Source organism: Microtus oregoni, unplaced genomic scaffold, assembly GCF_018167655.1.
Source record: "Microtus oregoni isolate MIOR12 unplaced genomic scaffold, Mior012 000007F_ref0000211, whole genome shotgun sequence".
Taxonomy (NCBI): Eukaryota; Metazoa; Chordata; class Mammalia; order Rodentia; family Cricetidae; genus Microtus; species Microtus oregoni.
Window position 1 is genome coordinate 3,937,640 of NW_024543066.1, and position 19,136 is coordinate 3,956,775.

A 19,136-nucleotide genomic window follows, 5' to 3' on the forward strand; every position below is an offset into this window, starting at 1 on the left:
AAAGCAAAGATACCAAGCCCTTTGTCTCTTATTGAAAGGACTTTTTAAAAAGTATGCCTTAGATACCACCCCTGGAAATGTTGACTTCTCAATGATTTAATCATTGTTCATGTCAGAGAGGGAATGCCACAGGGTTAGGAAATGATACACCTTTTAATATGCCAGGGGCAGGCCAACAAAACAAATACAAAGAACCACCTGGACAAGGCAGTCAGCAGTGGGTACTCCTGTGCCTTCTGTCTGGGCTTCGCCACCATCAAACGTGAGCTGGTGTTTTGGATAAAGGCAAACAAACCACTTTTTCCTTTGCTGTTTATTTACCGTGGAGAGAAACTTCCATTGTACCATCCCCAAGGGGAATGCTAAGAAGAACATGGTGGGATGTTGGGGTGCCAGTGTGAGGAAGACAGCTGCTGCTTGAGAGGCCAGTGAAGAGAGTCCCTTCTAGAAGCAACCCATCACTCGGCAGTGCACTCAGTAAGTACCTTTCAGGTTAACAAGCTCAGGAACTTGGTAGAAATATATAAAACTGGCAAATCTCAGGATTTTATCAGTCACAATTCATTCCCCCCCCCTTTCTTTTTTACAGAAACGTCAGAGAAAAACTTAAATACATTTGAATGAGCTGCCAGGTCAGACTATATACTAGAAATACAAACATACGTCCTATTCAGTGCATGTATATAATAAGTTAGAGATGCAAGTAAAATCGATCATAGTTCAGAGACTTCTGAGTCGAGTCATGGCTTTGGCATCATCTGAAGCCCTCACCCATTTCTGCAGTCAGATATCCAAACATGTACCCTGGCCCCTTCTTCCCTAGTAAGAAGTTTCTAGCTGCAAATAATCTCTAGCAAGGCCGGAAGAGCAAGAATTCATAGCTCTTAAATGGTGGGTTAGGAATCTTACATTCTGATGATGGTTTTTCTGGAGATTTGAGTACATTTTTAAAAACCTTTCAGGAGTGGAAGCTTTGTCCATAAAGATGATTCTGATGGATGAAGGCCATGCGAATGATATGCAAATGCACCCTCTGCTTCCTTGTGTAAGAGTAGCTTTTCTCTAGAGCAAATAGACTCTCGCCATATCTCTCTTTGGCCTGGTATCGCATCTGTTCCGGAGACTATCACCCCGCTTGGCAGCAACCTTCAACGGATAGGCACTGATAGCCTTGAATGGCATTAAGCACTGCTTTAATTCTATATGGGGCCTGTTATGATCAAAGATAGTACCTAACTCACACAATGGCTGTACAGACTGAGTCAATGAACGGAATGTATTTAGAATGAAGTGATATAGTGCATACTTGTAGTTTAGGGATGGTGACAGATACCACCCCTACCATATCATGCCAGGCTGTGGGTTGGGGTCAAAGTCAGAGTGGCTTGATATCTTTCTCTCGGAACTCAGAATCATGAAGTTAGTGAACCCCAAATTCCAAGTTCCTATCAGGCTAAAGGAAGAAATGAGGCTGGTACATTGGGGACCACGTATCTGGCTGGAGAGCACACGGGTCATGGCTTCAGCGTCTTTTGGAATAGAGGTCCGCTTCTGCCAAATGTGGCTTCTCAAGAGATGTCATGTCCAGTCTAGTGGCACAGGCATGTAAATTGACAAGGCAGAAGGCTCGCAAGGTCAAGGCCAGCTTGGAGAAGTTAAGAAGACCCTGTCTCAAAAGAAGGCAGAGGGTACCACCCAGTAGTAGTTCACTTGGTTAGCATGCATGAAGCCTTAGGGTCAAGGGTCAATGTCCCATACCAAAAAAAAAGTAAAAATCCTGAGTTACTAGTAAAATTTCTCAAATTGTGAGCTCTGACAACAAATGCCACTTAAACTGAACAAACATTTGAGATCTTATCTTAAATACAACAACAAAAACCCAAACCACCAAAAACGCCAAAAACCAATGACAAAAAACAAAAAAACAAAACCGAAACCTAAATTAAATGCTTTATGGGCTAAAAGCCACTGCAGGTGGAAGCTTCCTGGGAACAACGCTTCTTGACATGGTGGCTGTATAGACCCCAACTTCTTTTATGGGGAGGGGAAGCCTAGATAGATGCAAACGAGATGACTTCATTTTAAATTCTCGACTCCCCCACAAAATGCACATGAGTTTACTCCGCGTGGGGTTTATGCAAAGGTCAGTGTTTTCGGGAGAGGGTGGCGTGTTCCAGACTATGGCTTTAGTGACCAGAGGCACAGACGGGACCCCTGGGACTCAGGGGTTAGACAGTTGCGCTTTGCCAGAGGACACAAGGACACTGTAGAGCCCGGGTAGGTGAAGAGTTGAACACAATTTATTTTTATGCTTAAATAGTTGACTAGGTTATCCAGCATCTGCTTCTCCCATACATGTCATTTAGAGCTAGGTGTCCATGGGGGCCGATTTCAAGTGAAGATAGTGGATGAAGGAACCTCACTGAAACCCAGAGGAAGATGCTCTACAAGACGCAGCCTTACTAACCTACGGCACTGCTACGGTGGTTACAAGTGATCGGCTTACTGGAGGGGGTCTACATCTCAGAGCCAGGACACAAGAACAGTGATTTTTCTTTTTTTTTCCCAGTGTGCTGCCATTCTCCCAGATACGGGTTTCTGGTCAGTCCATTTTTAAATACCCATGACCGGGGCCTCTTGTGAGCACCATCCACCTGTACAGTGGCAAGCAATTTCCCCCTGTAAGCACTAACAGCCCTCCCCATCCCACCCCCAAGCAACTACTGTATAGTTTTGTGGGATTTTTTTTTTCCATTTTTGGTCATTTCATTAAAAAAGTTGGCAATAGCAACAAATATTAGATGAAGGGCTTTGTGTTTACAGATAAAATCTCCTGTGTTGCAGGAGACTGTAGTGTTTGCAAAATTGGAAAAGGTTTAATCAAAATAAGGTGATATGCATGCATCAAAATATTAGTATTCTGAAGAAAAAAAATTTTTTTCACAGACCTACAGAATTCCTCATTTGGGGAATTATTTAAATTTGCAGCAGGTTTTTTTTTTGTTAAAGATTTGCATTTTCTTTTTAAAATCAAGCTAGCAGTTTTGCGTGTACAAACATTATCATTGCTAATATACAAGAATCAGTGAAGAGTCCCCGCACAGCCCAGAAGCTCGTCCGTGTCCAGGGTGAAGTCACTTGGAACTCCCACGGTTAGATGCAGCTGGGATATCTTGTCTGTGTTCTAGGAGGCAGGTGCCTATCACCATTTATTCTATTTTTGTTGTTGTTGTTAGAATTTACAGTGATATTATTTACAGCAAAACTATTGATTTTTTTTTAATTTTTTTTTCTTTAAAAAAAGAAACAAACAGTGTTTATACCCTGACAGTTTGGGTCCAAGAAAAATAAGGCGAGCTGTTGTGGATTTAGTAACTGTAGAGTTTCTTCAGTTGATCCTTCCCTCTTCTGTCCCTCCCGGCGCACAGTTTTCTTTTCTTTCCTTTTTTTTTTCTTTGAAAAATGACACCAAATTACTTGAGATCAAGTCTGAACAACATGGCTTCTTGTACCTTAGACTGCATTGCTCAGTGCACGTGTGTCGATCCTGGGAATGGGAGTGAGTTTCCATGCTCTGTAAATTGGCTCATGCTAAATAAAAAAAACTGTGAGTTATTTTCTTTTTCTTATTTTTCCTTTTGCATTAAAGAAAAACTCAGGTCACTGGTGTGTGGCGGCGGCAGACCCACACTCTCTTCTTGGTAAATATTTTCCTTCCGGCTGCTCTCTGGTAGATTTCTCAATACTGGCAGTATGAACACGTGGTCCTGAGGAGAGAGAAACAGTAGGGTGGTGAGTTTAGGTTTCTTTCTCTTTTGAGACAGGGTCTCATGTAAGTCTAGGTTGGCCTCGAACTTGCGACCTAGGATGACTTTGAACTCCTGATCATTCTGCCCCAGTCACAGTACCTAGGTTGTGTGGTGTGGGGTCTGAAACCTGGGCTTCCTGCATGGTAGGCACTTTTAACCAACTGAGACATATCCCTCACTCATTTTATAGACAAAGGAGAATTTATCTATGGCTTCTTTGTTGTTTATCATAAAGGGTTCGGAGAACAAGGGTCTACTACTCCTCACTAGGGTGTTTAGGCTTCCTGGAAAATACCACAGTGGACCAGACACTAGATCTTTGGTTCTCAAACTGTGGGTCATGACCCACACACGGGTCACATATCAGATATTTACATTACCGTTTATAACAGTAGCAAAATTATAGTTATGAAGTAACAACGAAATGGTCGGTGTGTGTGTGGGTCACCACAACATGAGGAACCGTATTAAAGAGTCGCAGCATTAGGAAGGTTGAGAACCACTGACTTGGGGTATCTCAGAAACCGCTAAGAAGTCAAGGGAAAGAAGCTGACAGACTGGATGGAATTCCAGTGTGAAGCAGGAAGGATTGATTGTAAGAAAAAGAAAAAAAAAAAAAACCTGTTGACTCACAAACAGCCAACTCTCCTCTGTAGCTGTGGAGAGCCTTCAGAATCTGACTTCTGCAGGGGACAGAGGGTGTCCTGGTGACCTTGAGCTTGTTTACCCAGACAGGTTTCTCTTTGGGTGGACCACCCGTGACATCCTGCCCTGTGTAAACACCCGGAACAGCTAGCTCTTCCTGTCTCCCGTTTATGGGTCTGGCTGCCTTTTTCATGTGTGTTTGCTTCTGACCTCCCTCCCCCAGGTCACCGGCGAGGGGAGCCAAGAACACCCAAGGACCCACTCCTTTGAGGTTTCCACACTTGCCCTCCTCCAGGGAAGGAAAATGACTCACTTCGGTAGATCCAGTTACGGAGGGTGGGGAAACCCTGTCCGGCAGGATTTTCACACCTTGGTTTCTGTCATTAAATCCTAATCTTCCAGGCACCAGGCTGCTTACTGGGCTCTGTGGTCACATCACCCTCTTCATTCAGGGAAGAGGTGTTCCCAGCTCTATTCTCTAAACTTTCCCTCGTGTCTCCCAGCTTCCTTGGTATGTAAATTTTTAATGTACTATACTTCTTCTATGATGTGGAGTTTAATAATCTCTAGTAAGTGTCTATACACATGAGACCACAAAAAAACTGAACTTCCTCCCATCTGCTGGTCTACATTTTCTAATAACCAGCCTAACTTCCCAAGTTAATTTTGCATTACAAAGCAAAGCCTTTGTCTTTTCAATAGAAGCCAACATTTGTCTGTCTTGATAGTGGGTATGTTTTGACCCCAAGATCGGGACATAATTAAATGTCCTCCTATGTCGCTATTTTTTAAAAGCAGTACTGATCTTGCAAATCTTTCTTCTTAGTCAGGCAGCCAGAATGTGGATTCCGACCCCATGGGTTAGGAATGCTAATGGGTGGATAACATTTCATATAAACACTTTATACCAAGAACAGCGTCAGGTAAAGAGGATAAGAACCTTGGCTAAGCAACTGCTAGAAGATTAAGTGTGATGAGAGCACCCTCTGATGGATGGGATATTGTGAGATGACATTGCAGAAAGAGAATCTGGAATCAGCTCCCCCGTCTGAGTGTAGGTAATAAACGGAAGGGACTTAAGACTCATTGGAAGGAGTGACATTTCCATGAGTTTGGTATATCCTTTCGTATGTGAGGGTGGAAGAAATTCACAGCCGTGTCCACGCTATTACACTAATTTATTTTCACATTAAGAAACATTTTAACTGATACTTAGAGATCACAGCTCCAGGTCCAGTATAGGTGGTTCGGGTACAGAACTGAGAGCCCCTTTAGAGGCCTCTGGAAATACTCAGGTTTTTTTTTCCTTCCATACCTGCAGCCCTCAGCAGTCCAGCCCAGTGCACAACTGGGAACTAAATTCCCAAATCCTCTACTGAAGTCACATTCTTCCCTGGTTCTCAAACTGGGCTGCACAGTAGGATTTAATAAGTCGCGAAGTTCAGACCACAGCCACATGGGCCAGCGCTGAAAACAACCACCACCACCCCATTCTGACTAGTCTGTTGGCTCCAGCGTTCGATGGGCTGAAGGCATGCTTCCTGAGGTTTAATGTGTGCATGGCCAGCTGGGATGACCTGCACACAAGGCTTCTAGTTTTGTAGATAAGTATAAGCTTAGACATTAGTTTCTAAGACCTAAGGTGCTGCTGATACCCCTCTTTGCCCCTAGGCCTACTTTGGGAATGCAGTGTGGCCTATCGGCTACACAGAGCATTCCAAATTATCTTCTGTTGCTCCCGAGTGCGAATATACTTAGATGTTTCTTCTCTAATCAACACATATGGAATTCCTCCCTATTCTTCAAGTGCCCTTTAAATCCTGTCCCTAGAAAGGGCAGACCCTGGGGATCCACCTTTGCAGGTCACCTCACTTGCCAGATTCCAGGGAACCTGCTCTGTGCAACAGAGAATTCTGCTGTTCTTCCATTCATCCCTCCCCCATCTGCCCTGATCCTCAGTCCTCCCCACTTCCCTTCTCTTTAACATATGTCTAAGAGTGTTTCCTTTGAGTCCTTTAAAGTTTGCGTTATGTTTTCATTTAGCGTGTGTTTGCATATATGTGTACATGGCACAGCTTACGTGTGGAGGTCAGAGGACAGCTTGTGGAAGTTGGTTCTGTCCATCTGTCATGTGGGTCCTGGGGACTGAACTCGGGTCGTCGGGTGTCTCAAGTTACTTCTAAATTGCTGCACCAAGACACCGTGACCAAGGTAATTTAAAGAAGAGTTTATTGGGGGCTTCAAATTTCAGCGGGTAAGCCTCAAGACCTTCATGGCAGAGAACAAGGCAACAGGCAAGCAGGCTCTCAGATAGACTGAGGACTTACATCTTGATCCACAAGCATGAGGGAGAGACTGGGGGGGGGGCGGGGGGAAGAGAGCGGGGAAGGAGAGAGAGCGAGAGAGCTAACTGGGAATAGTGTGGGTTTTTGAAACCTCAAAGTCCACCCCAGTAATGTACTTCCTGATATCCTTCCCAAACAGTTGTATCAACTGAGAACCAAGCATCCACATATAAGCCTATGGTGGTCACTCAACTCCAACTTCAAACAACTACATCAGGCTTGTTGGCAAGCACTTTTCTTATGGTGTCATCTTGCTGGCCCATGTTTCTTTTTTAAGTACAATAATTTTCATTACAATAGGAAACCATAATCTAAAATTAAGGTTTGCTTTTCTTTTAGTTTCCGTTTTTTGGAGACCGAGTCTCACGTAGCCAAGGCTGGCCTTGAACTCTTGGTCTTCCTACCTCTGTCTTCCCAAGTGTTAGAATTACTGACCTGCACGAGCACACTTGACCGAAAACTTAGTTTAAAATAGCTCCCATCTGATGGAGGAAGGTCATTGGCTAATAAAGGAACTGCCCTGGCCCATTTTATTGGTTAGAGGATAGGTGGGAGGAGAAAACAGGACAGAACACTGGGAGGAAGAGGAAGTGAGGTCAGAGACTCCACAGCTCTCTCGGGAGCAGACGCCTGAGAGAGACGCCATGCCCCGCTCCCAGGATGAAGCTCCGAACCAGGATGGACTAGGCTAGAATCTTCCCGGTAAGACTGGTTCTCACAGATTACTAGAGATGGGTTGATCGGGATGTGAGAATTAGCCTGTAAGTGCTAGAGCTAAAGGGCCAAGCAGTGCTTAAAAGAATACAGTGTCTGTGTAATTATTTTGGGGCATAAGCTAGCCGAGCAGGCGGCCGGGGTGCTGGGAACGCAGCCCCGCTGCCCTTTTTACTACACCCATCTCAGAACAGATTTCCTCTCCAACTAAGCAATAAATGGGGCCTTTTTGAATTTGTTCTTGCCCAGTGACTTGAGTTAAAAACAGTTGAAGCTACAGAGCCAGCAGGCAAAAGTAAACATACTAAGAACAGACAGATGCATATTTTTTAAAGAGAAAGAAAATGCATTTCTTTCATTTTTATTATGTGTTTATTACATCTCTGGCACTGTTTTGAAGTGAATTACATCAGTCCTAATAACAGGGCAGTATTATGTCCCCTACTGCACAGGTAGTTAAAACGGCAAGAGTTTTAGCAAGGGCCAAGAGCCACACTTGCCTGGCTTCAATTCTGTCTCCACCACGTATCAGGAAAACAGACAGAGAGCTATCTGTACCTTCGATGCGTTCTGGGAAAATGTCCTGAGATGGGGGCCTGAGTGGAATGAACTCCTTCTGTCTATGGAGGGGAGAGGGCGTGGTCTTCACGTCAGCTTTGCCTCCTCCTGCCTCAGTTTACGATGAGAAGCACTGACAGTGAATCTAGTAAACCACCTTCACTTTAGAAAGGGGCTGGTGGCTCGGCTGCTGTGACTTCTCCCGACTGCCATTATGCCTGGCGTGGCAAGCTGCTATTCTTATTTCCTTTTTGCTTCTCCTAATACTTTTATAATGGTGCCTCCTAATTGAGGGTCCTAGGGGCTCAGCAGTCACTGCTATTAGGCAGTTTACACATATGGACCGACTGAATTCTAAAACAACTTTGCGATGTGTTAATATTACCCTTCTACGGGGAGGGTAACTCATCCAGGCTTCATTCCAAGCCTCTTCCCTATTCCACTGAGGAAAGGACAACACATAAGTTGGGTAACTTGACCAAACCCATATAGTTGGTTAACTACTCAGCACCCAGATTTACTGTCTCCGCTGTGCCACTAACGGCCACACGGAGATCTCCCAAGCTCAGAATGACTACCATTGGAAATTACTGATAGCCACTGTGTCCTGCCCCAGCTGTTAAAGATATGGCTCAGTGGTTAAAGAGTATTGGCTGCTCTTCCAGAGGTCCTGATTTCAATTCCCAGCAACCACATGGTGGCTCACAGCCATCTGTAATGAGGCCTGGTGCCCTCTTCTGGCCTGCAGACATACATGAAGGCAGAACCCTATATAAATAATAAATAAGTAAATAAAAATCTTTTTAAAAAGTTAGGGTTACCTGCATGCACTTCTCAGTTTTCAGGAAAGGGTACATGAGTATGTGTGTGGGCTGCTGGGGATCGAATCCAGACAGAGCCTATGTGTGCTGGGGAAGTACTCTACCACTGAGCCAGGGACCCAAGTACTTAGCTATTGCAAGGTTTAGGCTATTCTGGACTACAAAGTAAGAGCTTCCAGAGGCCATGGGCTATGTCAGGCTCAGTGGTGGAGCTGCTACCCCTCACAGCTAATCTTTTCCTTTTGGCTGTAGGGTGAAGACCAGAATCCCTACAGATGAGTAACTCGAGTCATTGAAGCTCAGCTTACTTCTATCTTTGGGGACCCTCCCATCACTGCCAGGTCAGGTCTACTGTGAGTCCCAAGAATGAGCATTCTGGAGGTAGCCTGTTAGGGTTTATTTCCTAGTTCTGCCTGGTCCTTTGTTACAGCAATGCTATTGGCACCGATCCAAGAGGGGAGGCTATGAGAACTAAAGAGCCATAAAGAAACACACATGGAATCCTGTTTCTAGAACATCTGTGGTTCTTCCTTTTTCAATCTCATCAGTGGCCACAACATGAGGACTGGCTCCCACCCAGAGTCCACAATGTGAGTCTAGGGCAGCAGGCATTATGGGATTTCCGAGTTTACTGACAGCCTCACAGAAGGCAAAGGAAAGACACTGTAGAACAGATACTGAAGGGGTCTACCTGGGAGGGTGGAGATGTAGCTCAGATGTAAAATGCTTCCCTAACACCCATGAGGCCCTGGGTTTGATCCTAAATACTATATAAATTGTGTGTGGTGTGGCATGCTGCTGGCCTGGTATTCTAGCAATTGGGAGGGGAAGGCAGGAGGATTGGGAGTTCAGGGTCATTCTCAGGTACATAGAAAGTGCAAGGCCAGCCTGGGATCCAAGAGACCCCATCTCAAAAATAAAATAAACTTCTATCCGAGCCTTAGGTACCTAAAATGAGGTTATTTCTGCACTCAAATGTCAGGGTTCATTGTTGGCAAGAAAATGAGACTAGACCCATTCTTTGTAACTTTGACCCAGGGGCTAAAAGGAGAGGAGTGACCCTGAGGATGTAACTTTCCAAAACTGTCGTCTCACCCCAAATTAGCTTTCTGATTGAATGTGTATTGAGAAAGAACAATGTGAAATCCAGAAATATAATAATAATGTTAAGGGGAACAGGGGCAAAGTCCAAACAAATGTAAATACAGCTCACTTACTAAATATTTAAATTCTAAAAAGCCCATATGATCAACCTCTTGTGTCTAGGCTTACATAAAATAAACGTTTGCGTATCAGATTCTATTAATTTAACCTAGACTTGGCAACAGCTGTATTTTAACCAGCACTGCTAACTTTGAGCATAGTGCGCTGGAACTGTGGTTGGTCTGGCAATCTTCCCACTGGATATGGCTGCTGCCTGCCATGGAAGCCTCATGGTAAGAGGGTAGGAGACTCGAATCCTAACAACATCTGCTTCTGCAGATGCCATACACATGGAGAATTTTTATAAACCCAACTGGAGTTAAGGTTTAATGTGCATATGTGTATATGTACATATACATGTGTAGAAACATGTACATTTACACACACATCGACATCTGTACTCATATACAGAAAAAGAACAGGGACCAGTTTGGAGTTTGTCCCAGGGAAATCAGAGAAATGAAAGATGCGAATCGCCTATTTATTTGGAGAATCTAGAAAATTCTCGAGACTTTAAAGGTTCACTGTTGACAAAAGGCCATTTCCCACCTGGAGCGACGTCACTGTCCCTAGTGGGTCTTTTTCTCCACGTTCCGAATTTCTTTCTTCGTCTTCAGTTTATAGCCTTCTCCCTGCTAAAGGAGAGCACACATTACATGTTTGCAGTGGAGACTGGAAGCAGCTCACACGCTGGTCCCCGGAGGCTGCGTGAGGAAGGAAAAGTGGTAAGAGTCCTAGACCACTCGGCATCCTTAGACAAGTTGACCTGCTTGGCTTGACTGCACAGGCCAGCTCGCCATGGCCACGGCATGCGACAGCACTTTCAAGGTAACGCTACAGCACAACAAGACTTGGCAGCACGGGGGGGGGGGGGGGGTTTAATGATTTCATAGAGCAACCGGGCCACTTCCCACAGACAATGGAAGAAGTCATTGACACGCACAAGACACCCGAACCCCAATTGTTACGATCATGATTTTTATCAGCCAGCAAAACCATAACCAGTTTGTTGGAGTACGACGGGGACTTCTCAAATAAGCACCAAGCCGGAACTGAATGCCATGGGTGGTCTGACTGCTTCTCTTTAGTTTATATGACTACCAACGCTGTCCTCTCCTTCCTGGACCAAGATAGCATGGATTTCTACAGGTTGGGGCTGTCTTTCCCGACTGTCAGGGGCGTACTTCTTGGAGAGTGAGGCACATTTAGTTTTTCCTTTAACAGGAGGCCCGGGGGTGGGGTGGGGGGCGTTCTTCTTCCTTCCTCGCCGGATCCTCAGTACTTTTCAGCTTGCTTTTTTCTTATGTAAACATAATACATAACACTTAACTTTCTGCCTTTAAATATGATAAAGATTTGGGAAACATCAAAGCATAATAGCAAGATGTCTTCTTTGGTAGGACAGGGTTCATTGGGTGAGTCATACTCAGAGTTGCAAGTTAGCTTCTGTATTATTAGCACATTGGACATGGGGCGGCATAAAGTGCGATGTAACAGTGGAGTTTAGTTTTTATTTTGTACAGAATGTGGTGACCAGGACAACCACATAGACCTGATGTGAAAATTGTGAGCCAGACCCTCTGTTACCCTAACAAACAGTGTCCTCCCTCAGTTTCCTAGACAGGCACCCAACTCAAGGCCAAAGGTGGACGGACCCTCTCAAGGGGGCTGTTGATGGCCAAGAATTCTACCTTCTCTTTCTGTTTTTTGTTTGTTTGTTTTGGTTTTTCAAGACAGGGTTTCTCTGTGGCTTTGGAGCCTGTTCTGGAACTAGCTCTTGTAGACCAGGCTGGTCTCGAACTCCCAGAGATCCGCCTGCCTCTGCCTCCCGAGTGCTAGGATTAAAGGCGTGCGCCACCACCGCCCGGCCTACCTTCTCTTTCTCTTTCCAAGTGGAACATTATCCCTAATAAATGCACTTATCTCTGTGGTCATTCTGACAGCAGTAAGTATGTAACATTCAGATGTTGTATGAAGAAAAGGGGTTGGATCCCTGTACAAAGCCTACGTCAGAAGCCAGCACAATACTCCAAGATTCCACACTGCAGCAGCCACTCTGTTAGCAAGGCTTCCCAGGGAAATCACAGAGATGCTACCCTCTACTTTGCTCCTTGGCAACCACGCTACATTACCAGTTCATCCTGCTTTCTCTCTTGTGGGCCAATCCGTCTTATTACTTTCCGAGTGATCTGTTGGAAACAACAGAGAGAAGTAGGGACTATTCTGTGGTCACGAGGGGGCGCTATAAACCTATCGCATACAAGGGTTGTTTCTCATGCAGGGCATTTAAACTCCGGAAGCATGAAATCTCAATGGCGATTACTTTTCTGGTGATGAGGTTGCCTTCTTCATCAGTAAATTGTTCTTCCGTGATGGATTTGCCAGGGATGGTTTTGGCTTCCTCCCCCTAAAGGATGTGGCATAGAAATTAGCGGCATGAGAGAGGAGAGCATGGGCGGGTATCAATCCGGATCCACAGCACACCACACTGCACACCACATGGCCGACCACACGGCCCACCACACGGGCCCTGGAACTGCAGAGAAGTCACAAGCTGTGCTTCCCTCTCCAGGGAAAGAGAAGATAGACTTCATGGCTGGTTAGTGAACGGCTGACAACCTTCAGTCTTATGCCTCAAGCATGTATGCAGGCACGTATGGTAGCTGGCAACAAATTGCAAGAAAATCGATCATTTGTAGATGCAGTTAACCACAGAAAAGCCGAGAGGCTTCATTGGTTGAAACAAACGTCAGTCAATGATTAGTGGTAAGAACGGACGGACTCACTTAAGAACAACTCTTGGTCAGTCACACCATAGCTCAAGGGATGTTAGAGAGTGAATTCTAATTTGAATAAAGACAGGTTCTGAGCTGGAAAAAAATACTTAAAAAAAACCCCTCATGTACTAAGGGCAATACACTTTTTATAAAATGATTATGAAGAAAGTTCAGGCAGGGAAAGTCTCATTTGCAGGGGGAGGGGGCTGAGGTTTTCATAGACCGTACAGGAGAGTAACTGATTGCATGTCCGACCACCCACACTACCGTAGGCCAGAAAGCTCATCTGACATTTCTTGGTATCGATTCTTTCATTAGGAACTGCTTTCTGATTTAGAGTGGGAACTGCCAAAGGTCTTCCGAGTTCACCCTTAGCCCCGCTGCGGTATTGTTTCAGTTGACTCCAGGAAGAGAGAGAAGGACGTAGGCAGAGCGTAGGGGTCGTCCATGCCAACACTGAAATCTGCAGCCGGGTTTCATGGGGGAGCTAGTCCTATTTCCTACGGGTGGTTGCATACATTTGGCAAAAATGTCATTTTATTTTAAAGATAAAGGCATAGAGACAGCAAAGGTACCAATAAAAAGGCCATGAGACGTTTTGACTGTAGCTAGAGCCTGAATGACTAAGTATTTCTGAGGTAAATTCGTTCGAGCACCCAGCTTTCTGAGCGGTGCACAAGGAAAGACTGTAAGACATCAAGACAGAAATCCATTTACTGTGCTCTGGGTATGCCCTTCTGTGGGAAGATGCTAAGTTTGAAATTGTTTAGAGAACCCTGGGAAGGAATGGGCAAATTAGGTACGGATATAAGCACAAAGAGGAGGCACAAGTGGGTTGTTGACTCAGATTACTGCCATCAGGAGAAACAAAGCCCTGCTTATCAATAACGAGCCCTGCTGCTTCTTGTGGATGTTCAGAAGGCGAGCACTTTGTCTCCTTACATGCATAATCTCTTCAAGACTAAAAGCAGCTGTCTAATTGTGTAGCTCCTCACTACACTAGAAAGAATAGATCGTATTGGAAGGCCACCAGTAAAGATTTATAGAACATATTATTATTATTATTGAGATAGGGTTTCTCTGTGTAACCGTCCTAGCTGTCCTGGAACTAGCTCTTGTAGACCAGGTTAGCCTTGAACTCACAGAGATCCTCCTGCCTCTGCCTCCTAAGTGCTGGGATTAAAGGTGTATGCTACCACTGCCTGGCTTGGAACAGATATTTTAAAAATCTGTGCCTCTTTACCTCTCTGTCAATTATGTTAGAGGTAAAATGTTCTCAAGGAGAGGTCTTGAACCCCTTTAGTGAGAGAGAGACAATTGCGAATTAGCTTTAGAAGGCTGCCTTACATTTTCTTTCCTTTTTTTTTGGGGGGGGGGGATTTCGAGAAAGGGTTTCTCTGTGTAACCGTCCCAACTGTCCTGAAACTAGCTCTTGTAGACCAGGCTGGCCTTGAACTCAGAGATCCATTTACTTCTGCCTCTGCCTCCCAAAAGCTGGGATTAGAGGCGAGCACCACCACAGCCCAACAAAGACTACTGTACTTTTACATAAACAAAATCCACTCTCCACTTCATCTTGTTTACAAGACTATTTCTGGCACCCTCCCTCCACTTTGAAGAGACGTCATGGTACATATGTTTTGGGGCCTTCACCTCTGGTGGTCTCAATGACACAATGGCACGATGGAATTTCCTTTGGCATCCCTTCAAGAGACATCACACTTTCTTTTCTTTCCTAGACTTCTCTGAATATAAGGAATGACAGTATAAGGCGTGTTGGTTTGCTTTGATGTATATGATAAATGTGACTCTTTCTAAACCAGAATGGCTGTTATATATGTTGCAAAAAGCAACAATCTAATAGTCAACCCATTATGCTGGTTAGTTTTATGTCAGCTTGACACAAGCCATAGTCATCTGAGAGGAGGGAGCCTCAACTGAGAAACTGTCTCCATAAGACGGAGCTGTAGGCAAGCCTCTACAGGCTTTTCTTGATTAGGGATTGACATGGGTGGCTCGAGCCCAGTTCTTTAAGAATGCAGGCAACGGTGTTTGATTATAGAAAGAACAAGTAGGACATCTCTTTTAATGTTTTTAGCTTGTTGCCATGTAATGGAAAATTCTTTCTTTAGGCCTTTACTATTGACATGATGCTTTTTATGAAATTCCGAGGCCTGCAACACGCTTCTAATCAATAATTGATCAATCTCAGCGTTGCCTTGTGCTAGAGGACCAGGCAGACTTGTATGGGACCGGATGTGTGTTATGTACATCGGACAAAACCTGTTCCTGATTATGTCTTGTACCTGGATAAACAATGAAGTCAACTCTGTGTCATCTGGTATAAATTCAGCAGTTTCAATACGCAAGATAACTCTTTCTGCATGTTGTGAATCTGTAACTATATTGAGAGGTTCTTTAAAATCCCTTAGCAACATAAGAATGGCATATAATTCTGCCTTCTGGACAGAATTATAAGGGCTTTGTTCCACCTTACTCAATTCATCTGACTTGTAACCTGCTTTCCCTGATTTATTTGCGTCAGTATAGAACGTATGAGCTCCAGTTATTGGAGCATCACGTATAATTCTAGGAAGAATCCAAGAAGTTCTCTCTCTTTTTTTTTTAAAGATTTATTTATTTATTATGTATACAACTTTCTGCCTCCATGTATGCCCGCACGCCAGAGGAGGGCGCCAGATCTCAGTACAGATGGTTGTGAGCCACCATGTGGTTGCTGGGAATTGAACTCAGGACCTCTGGAAGAACAGCCAGTGCTCTTAACCTCTGAGCCATCTCTCCAGCCCAAGAAGTTCTCTTTATGAGGTTAAGTCTACCACTTTTGGAATAGTTGCTATTAATTTCTCCCAAAAAATTAGCACAAGCTCTTTGCCATGGTTCATTGTCTTCCCATAACTTTTTTATTTCTTCAGTAGTAAAAGGCACTATAATATCTGCTGGGTATATACCTGCTAGTTGATGAAGTCTCAGCTTACCTTTTATAATTAATTCAGAGACTTTTTCCACATAAGTTTTTAATTTTTTACTTGGTTTATTAGGTATAAATATCCACTCTAAAATAATATCTTCCCTCTGCATTAGAATCCCTGTAGGAGAAATTCTGGAAGGCAATATGACTAGGATGCAGCTAAGATTTGGGTTCACCCTATCCACATGTGCCTCCTGTAATTTTTCCTCAATCATTGTCAGTTCCTTTTCTGCTTCAGCTGTCAGTTTTCTTGGACTATTCAAATCTTTATCACCATCTAACGTTTTGTTTAAATGAACTATTAGATCAGGTGTTATCCCAACAGCTGGTTGTAGACTGGAAATGTCTCCTAACAATCTTTGGAAGTCACTAAGAGTCTTTAACTGGTCTCTCCAAATTTGTGCCTTTTGCGTTTTAATTTTCTCTAACCCTATTCTGTAACCTAGGTAATTAATAGAATTTCCTCTTTGAATCTTTTCAGGGGCAATTTGTAATCCCCACCTAGGCAAGACTTTCTTTACTTCTTCAAACATCCTTTCTAAAGTATCTTTATTTGAATCAGATAACAAGATGTCATCCATGTAATGATAAATTATGGACTTGGGGAATTGTTTACGAATTATTTCCAATGGCTTACTTACAAAATATTGGCATAATGTAGGACTATTGAGCATACCCTGTGGGAGGACAGTCCATTGATATCTCCTATTAGGCTGAGAATTATTATAAGTAGGCACTGTGAAGGCAAATTTTTCTCTATCCTTTTCTTTTAACGGTATAGTGAAAAAACAATCTTTCAAATCAATAACTATAAGAGGCCATCCTTTTGGTAATAGAGAAGGCAAAGGAATTCCAGATTGTAGTGGGCCCATAGGTTGAATTACCTTGTTGACAGCTCTTAAATCTGTGCCCGGTACTGCAGCATAATGCTGCCCTCTTCTATGCCACAGGGGAAGTCTGAATGGCTAAATGTCCGACTCAGTTTAGCAAAAGATGCTCCCGTGTATATCTTCTGTGGGAAAAACCCTGCACCAAGTTAAAGGCTGAGTTCTGCTCCCAGAGCTGTTGCTGCCTAGCTGCGTGATTGTCACATACACCGGTTCACCTGCCGGCATCCCTCTGGTCATTCGGGAGTGCAATGACTTCTGCAGCAAGGGCATTTTAGGTCAGGGCAGTCTCACTTTGTGGTTTTGACAGCAAAGATGTTCATGCTATGGCCACCACACACTGCCACCATCCCTGGGCTCTGCTGGACACCCACACACAAAATAAAGGGAAAACAAGAGAGGTGGGATTCTTCCCATCTGCTTCTACCATCCCAACGGAGAATACTAACCAGAAAGCATCCTACATATGTCAGGCTTGTCGGGCTGTTATATCCCCTGACAGTCAGGGTTATTTAGCTGTTGGTTTCTCCTATTATAGTAGAGATTTTACTCTTAGGACGATGCCCTTCCCAGTTCCAAGACCATTCTCTGATGTTGTTGCTAATTTACTCTCTCTAAAATGAGCCCAACTTCAAGGTATGGGCTTTTGGGTAGAACATAGATTTATGTGTCATAAAACCTATGGCCTTCTAGTTTATTTAGGACTTTCAACATATGCTGTATGTGATTATGTAACATATGATAAGCTCAAATGCACACGACACTCATGCTAATAAAACGACTTGGAGGTTGACCTGCTGATACATATCTAGAAGGTTAGGGGACCAAAGAAAAGAATCTTCGTAGGCCCAGAGGTGTGGCTACCGCTGTGTGGGTCCTCTTTACTCCCTCCCGCTGACTTTGTTGTTCTGTAATGATTTTCAGGAGAGTTCAGTCAGCCCTCCTAAGAGGCAGCTGCTGGACTAGAGTGGGGGGAAGCAATAGAAGGCTGCCACATGGGCAGTGTGAAAAGCCAGTTGCCCAAGGCACCTTCTGTTTGTTTCCTCTAGGTGTTTCAATGTATCATTCATGGTAGTGCAACCTGAGTCCCTGCTCCGCCATCTCAGAGAGCATGCAAGCTGTGACGGACTGTGAGGATTTTATAGACAGAAAACCAAATACACTGTCTAGCCGGGCAGTGGTGGCTCATGTCTTTAATTGCAGTTCTCAGGAGGCAGAGACAGATGGATCTCTGTGACTGCAAGGCCAGTGTGGTCTACTGAGTGAGTTCTAGGACAGGTTTGAAAGGTACAGAGAAACCCTGTCTGGAAAAATGAGAGAGAGAGAGAGAGACCCCTTCTCACTGCCTCCCTAAATCAGCTTGCCAGTTAGTATTTCCACAGAAGTGACTCATAGTTGGAACAGCACCTGGGGTGCTCACTCACTGTCAAGTCAGGGGATAGCTCAAAACTTAGAAAATCACTTAATTTTGAACGTTTTTAGAATCTCTGATAATTGTATTTGAGCATATCTGACAGGGTTTTTCCCCCCTTCCTTCATCTAGTCTTCATGAAAAAAATACAAAGAAGAAGGATTAAGAAATACAGGGAGCCGGGTGTTGGTAGCACATGCTTTTAACCCAAGTGGATCTCTGTAAGTTTGAGGCCAGCCTGGTCTACAGGGCTAGCTCCAGGACAGCCAGGCCTGTTACACAGAGAAACCCTGTCTCAAAAAAAAACACAAGGAAAAAAAATGTAGGGAACCTAGTTAGGTGAGCTTCTCAGCTCTTAGCTTCTCTTCTGACCCTGATGTTGTGGGAGTTTGGTAAACAGAGTTGAGGGTGTGCTCCTCTCTGCCTCTCCAGAGACACCTACCAGAAGTCACAGGCTCCGTGAGTCACCCTCGGTGTGTGTGGTGTGTACCATGCTTGAGAACGCCTTTCCTGCACTCTTCCCTCAACCACTCTGATGCCAGAGAAGGTCACTGAAGGTGAGTGGCGGGCTGCAGGAAGGGTCATGCGGACTTTACCATGCATGGGCGAGAACTGGCACAGACCGTCACGGGAGGGACTACAGACAGACGGACAGGGTTTTCAACTGTGCTACATGAAGGTGGGATTTTCATGCCTCGCAAAAACTGCTTTCCACACTTGAAAATTCAGGTTCCCCCTTGGCACATGTTAGTGTCATTAGAACCTGTTTCTGACGTTTCCCTTTGACTTGCACTATGTCACGCATATCCACGGCAGGCTGTGACCTAAAATTCTCAGTCACTGCTTTATTAAGGAACTGCTTTTCATTTCCAAGACAGATGTCTTTGGGGTTTCCCTGCCTCCCTCACTGGATTCTGGGGTATTAATTGAGCACCGCGTTCACTATGAACTCCCTTCTCACCAAGACAGAACCCTCG

At 44.4% G+C, this 19,136-nt stretch overlaps 1 protein-coding gene across 15 annotated transcripts in view; it reads right to left on the reverse strand.

The window, feature by feature from the left end:
- Positions 1 to 2,278: 2,278 nt before the first annotated feature.
- Ank3 (ankyrin 3) overlaps positions 2,279 to 19,136 on the reverse strand; it is a 295,079-nt gene continuing 278,221 nt past the window's right edge. For 9 of the 15 annotated variants that reach the window (XM_041656441.1, XM_041656446.1, XM_041656444.1 and 6 more), the window contains 2 exons: positions 10,645 to 10,730; positions 2,279 to 3,767 (listed from right to left, as the gene is read on the reverse strand). In XM_041656441.1, the coding sequence (XP_041512375.1) occupies positions 10,665 to 10,730 (66 nt within the window). In that variant the 3' untranslated portion in view covers positions 2,279 to 3,767; positions 10,645 to 10,664. Of the gene's footprint in view, positions 3,768 to 10,644; positions 10,731 to 12,227; positions 12,285 to 12,418; positions 12,503 to 19,136 lie in introns of all 15 variants that reach the window. The other 6 variants (XM_041656440.1, XM_041656439.1, XM_041656443.1 and 3 more) reach the window with 2 other exon arrangements.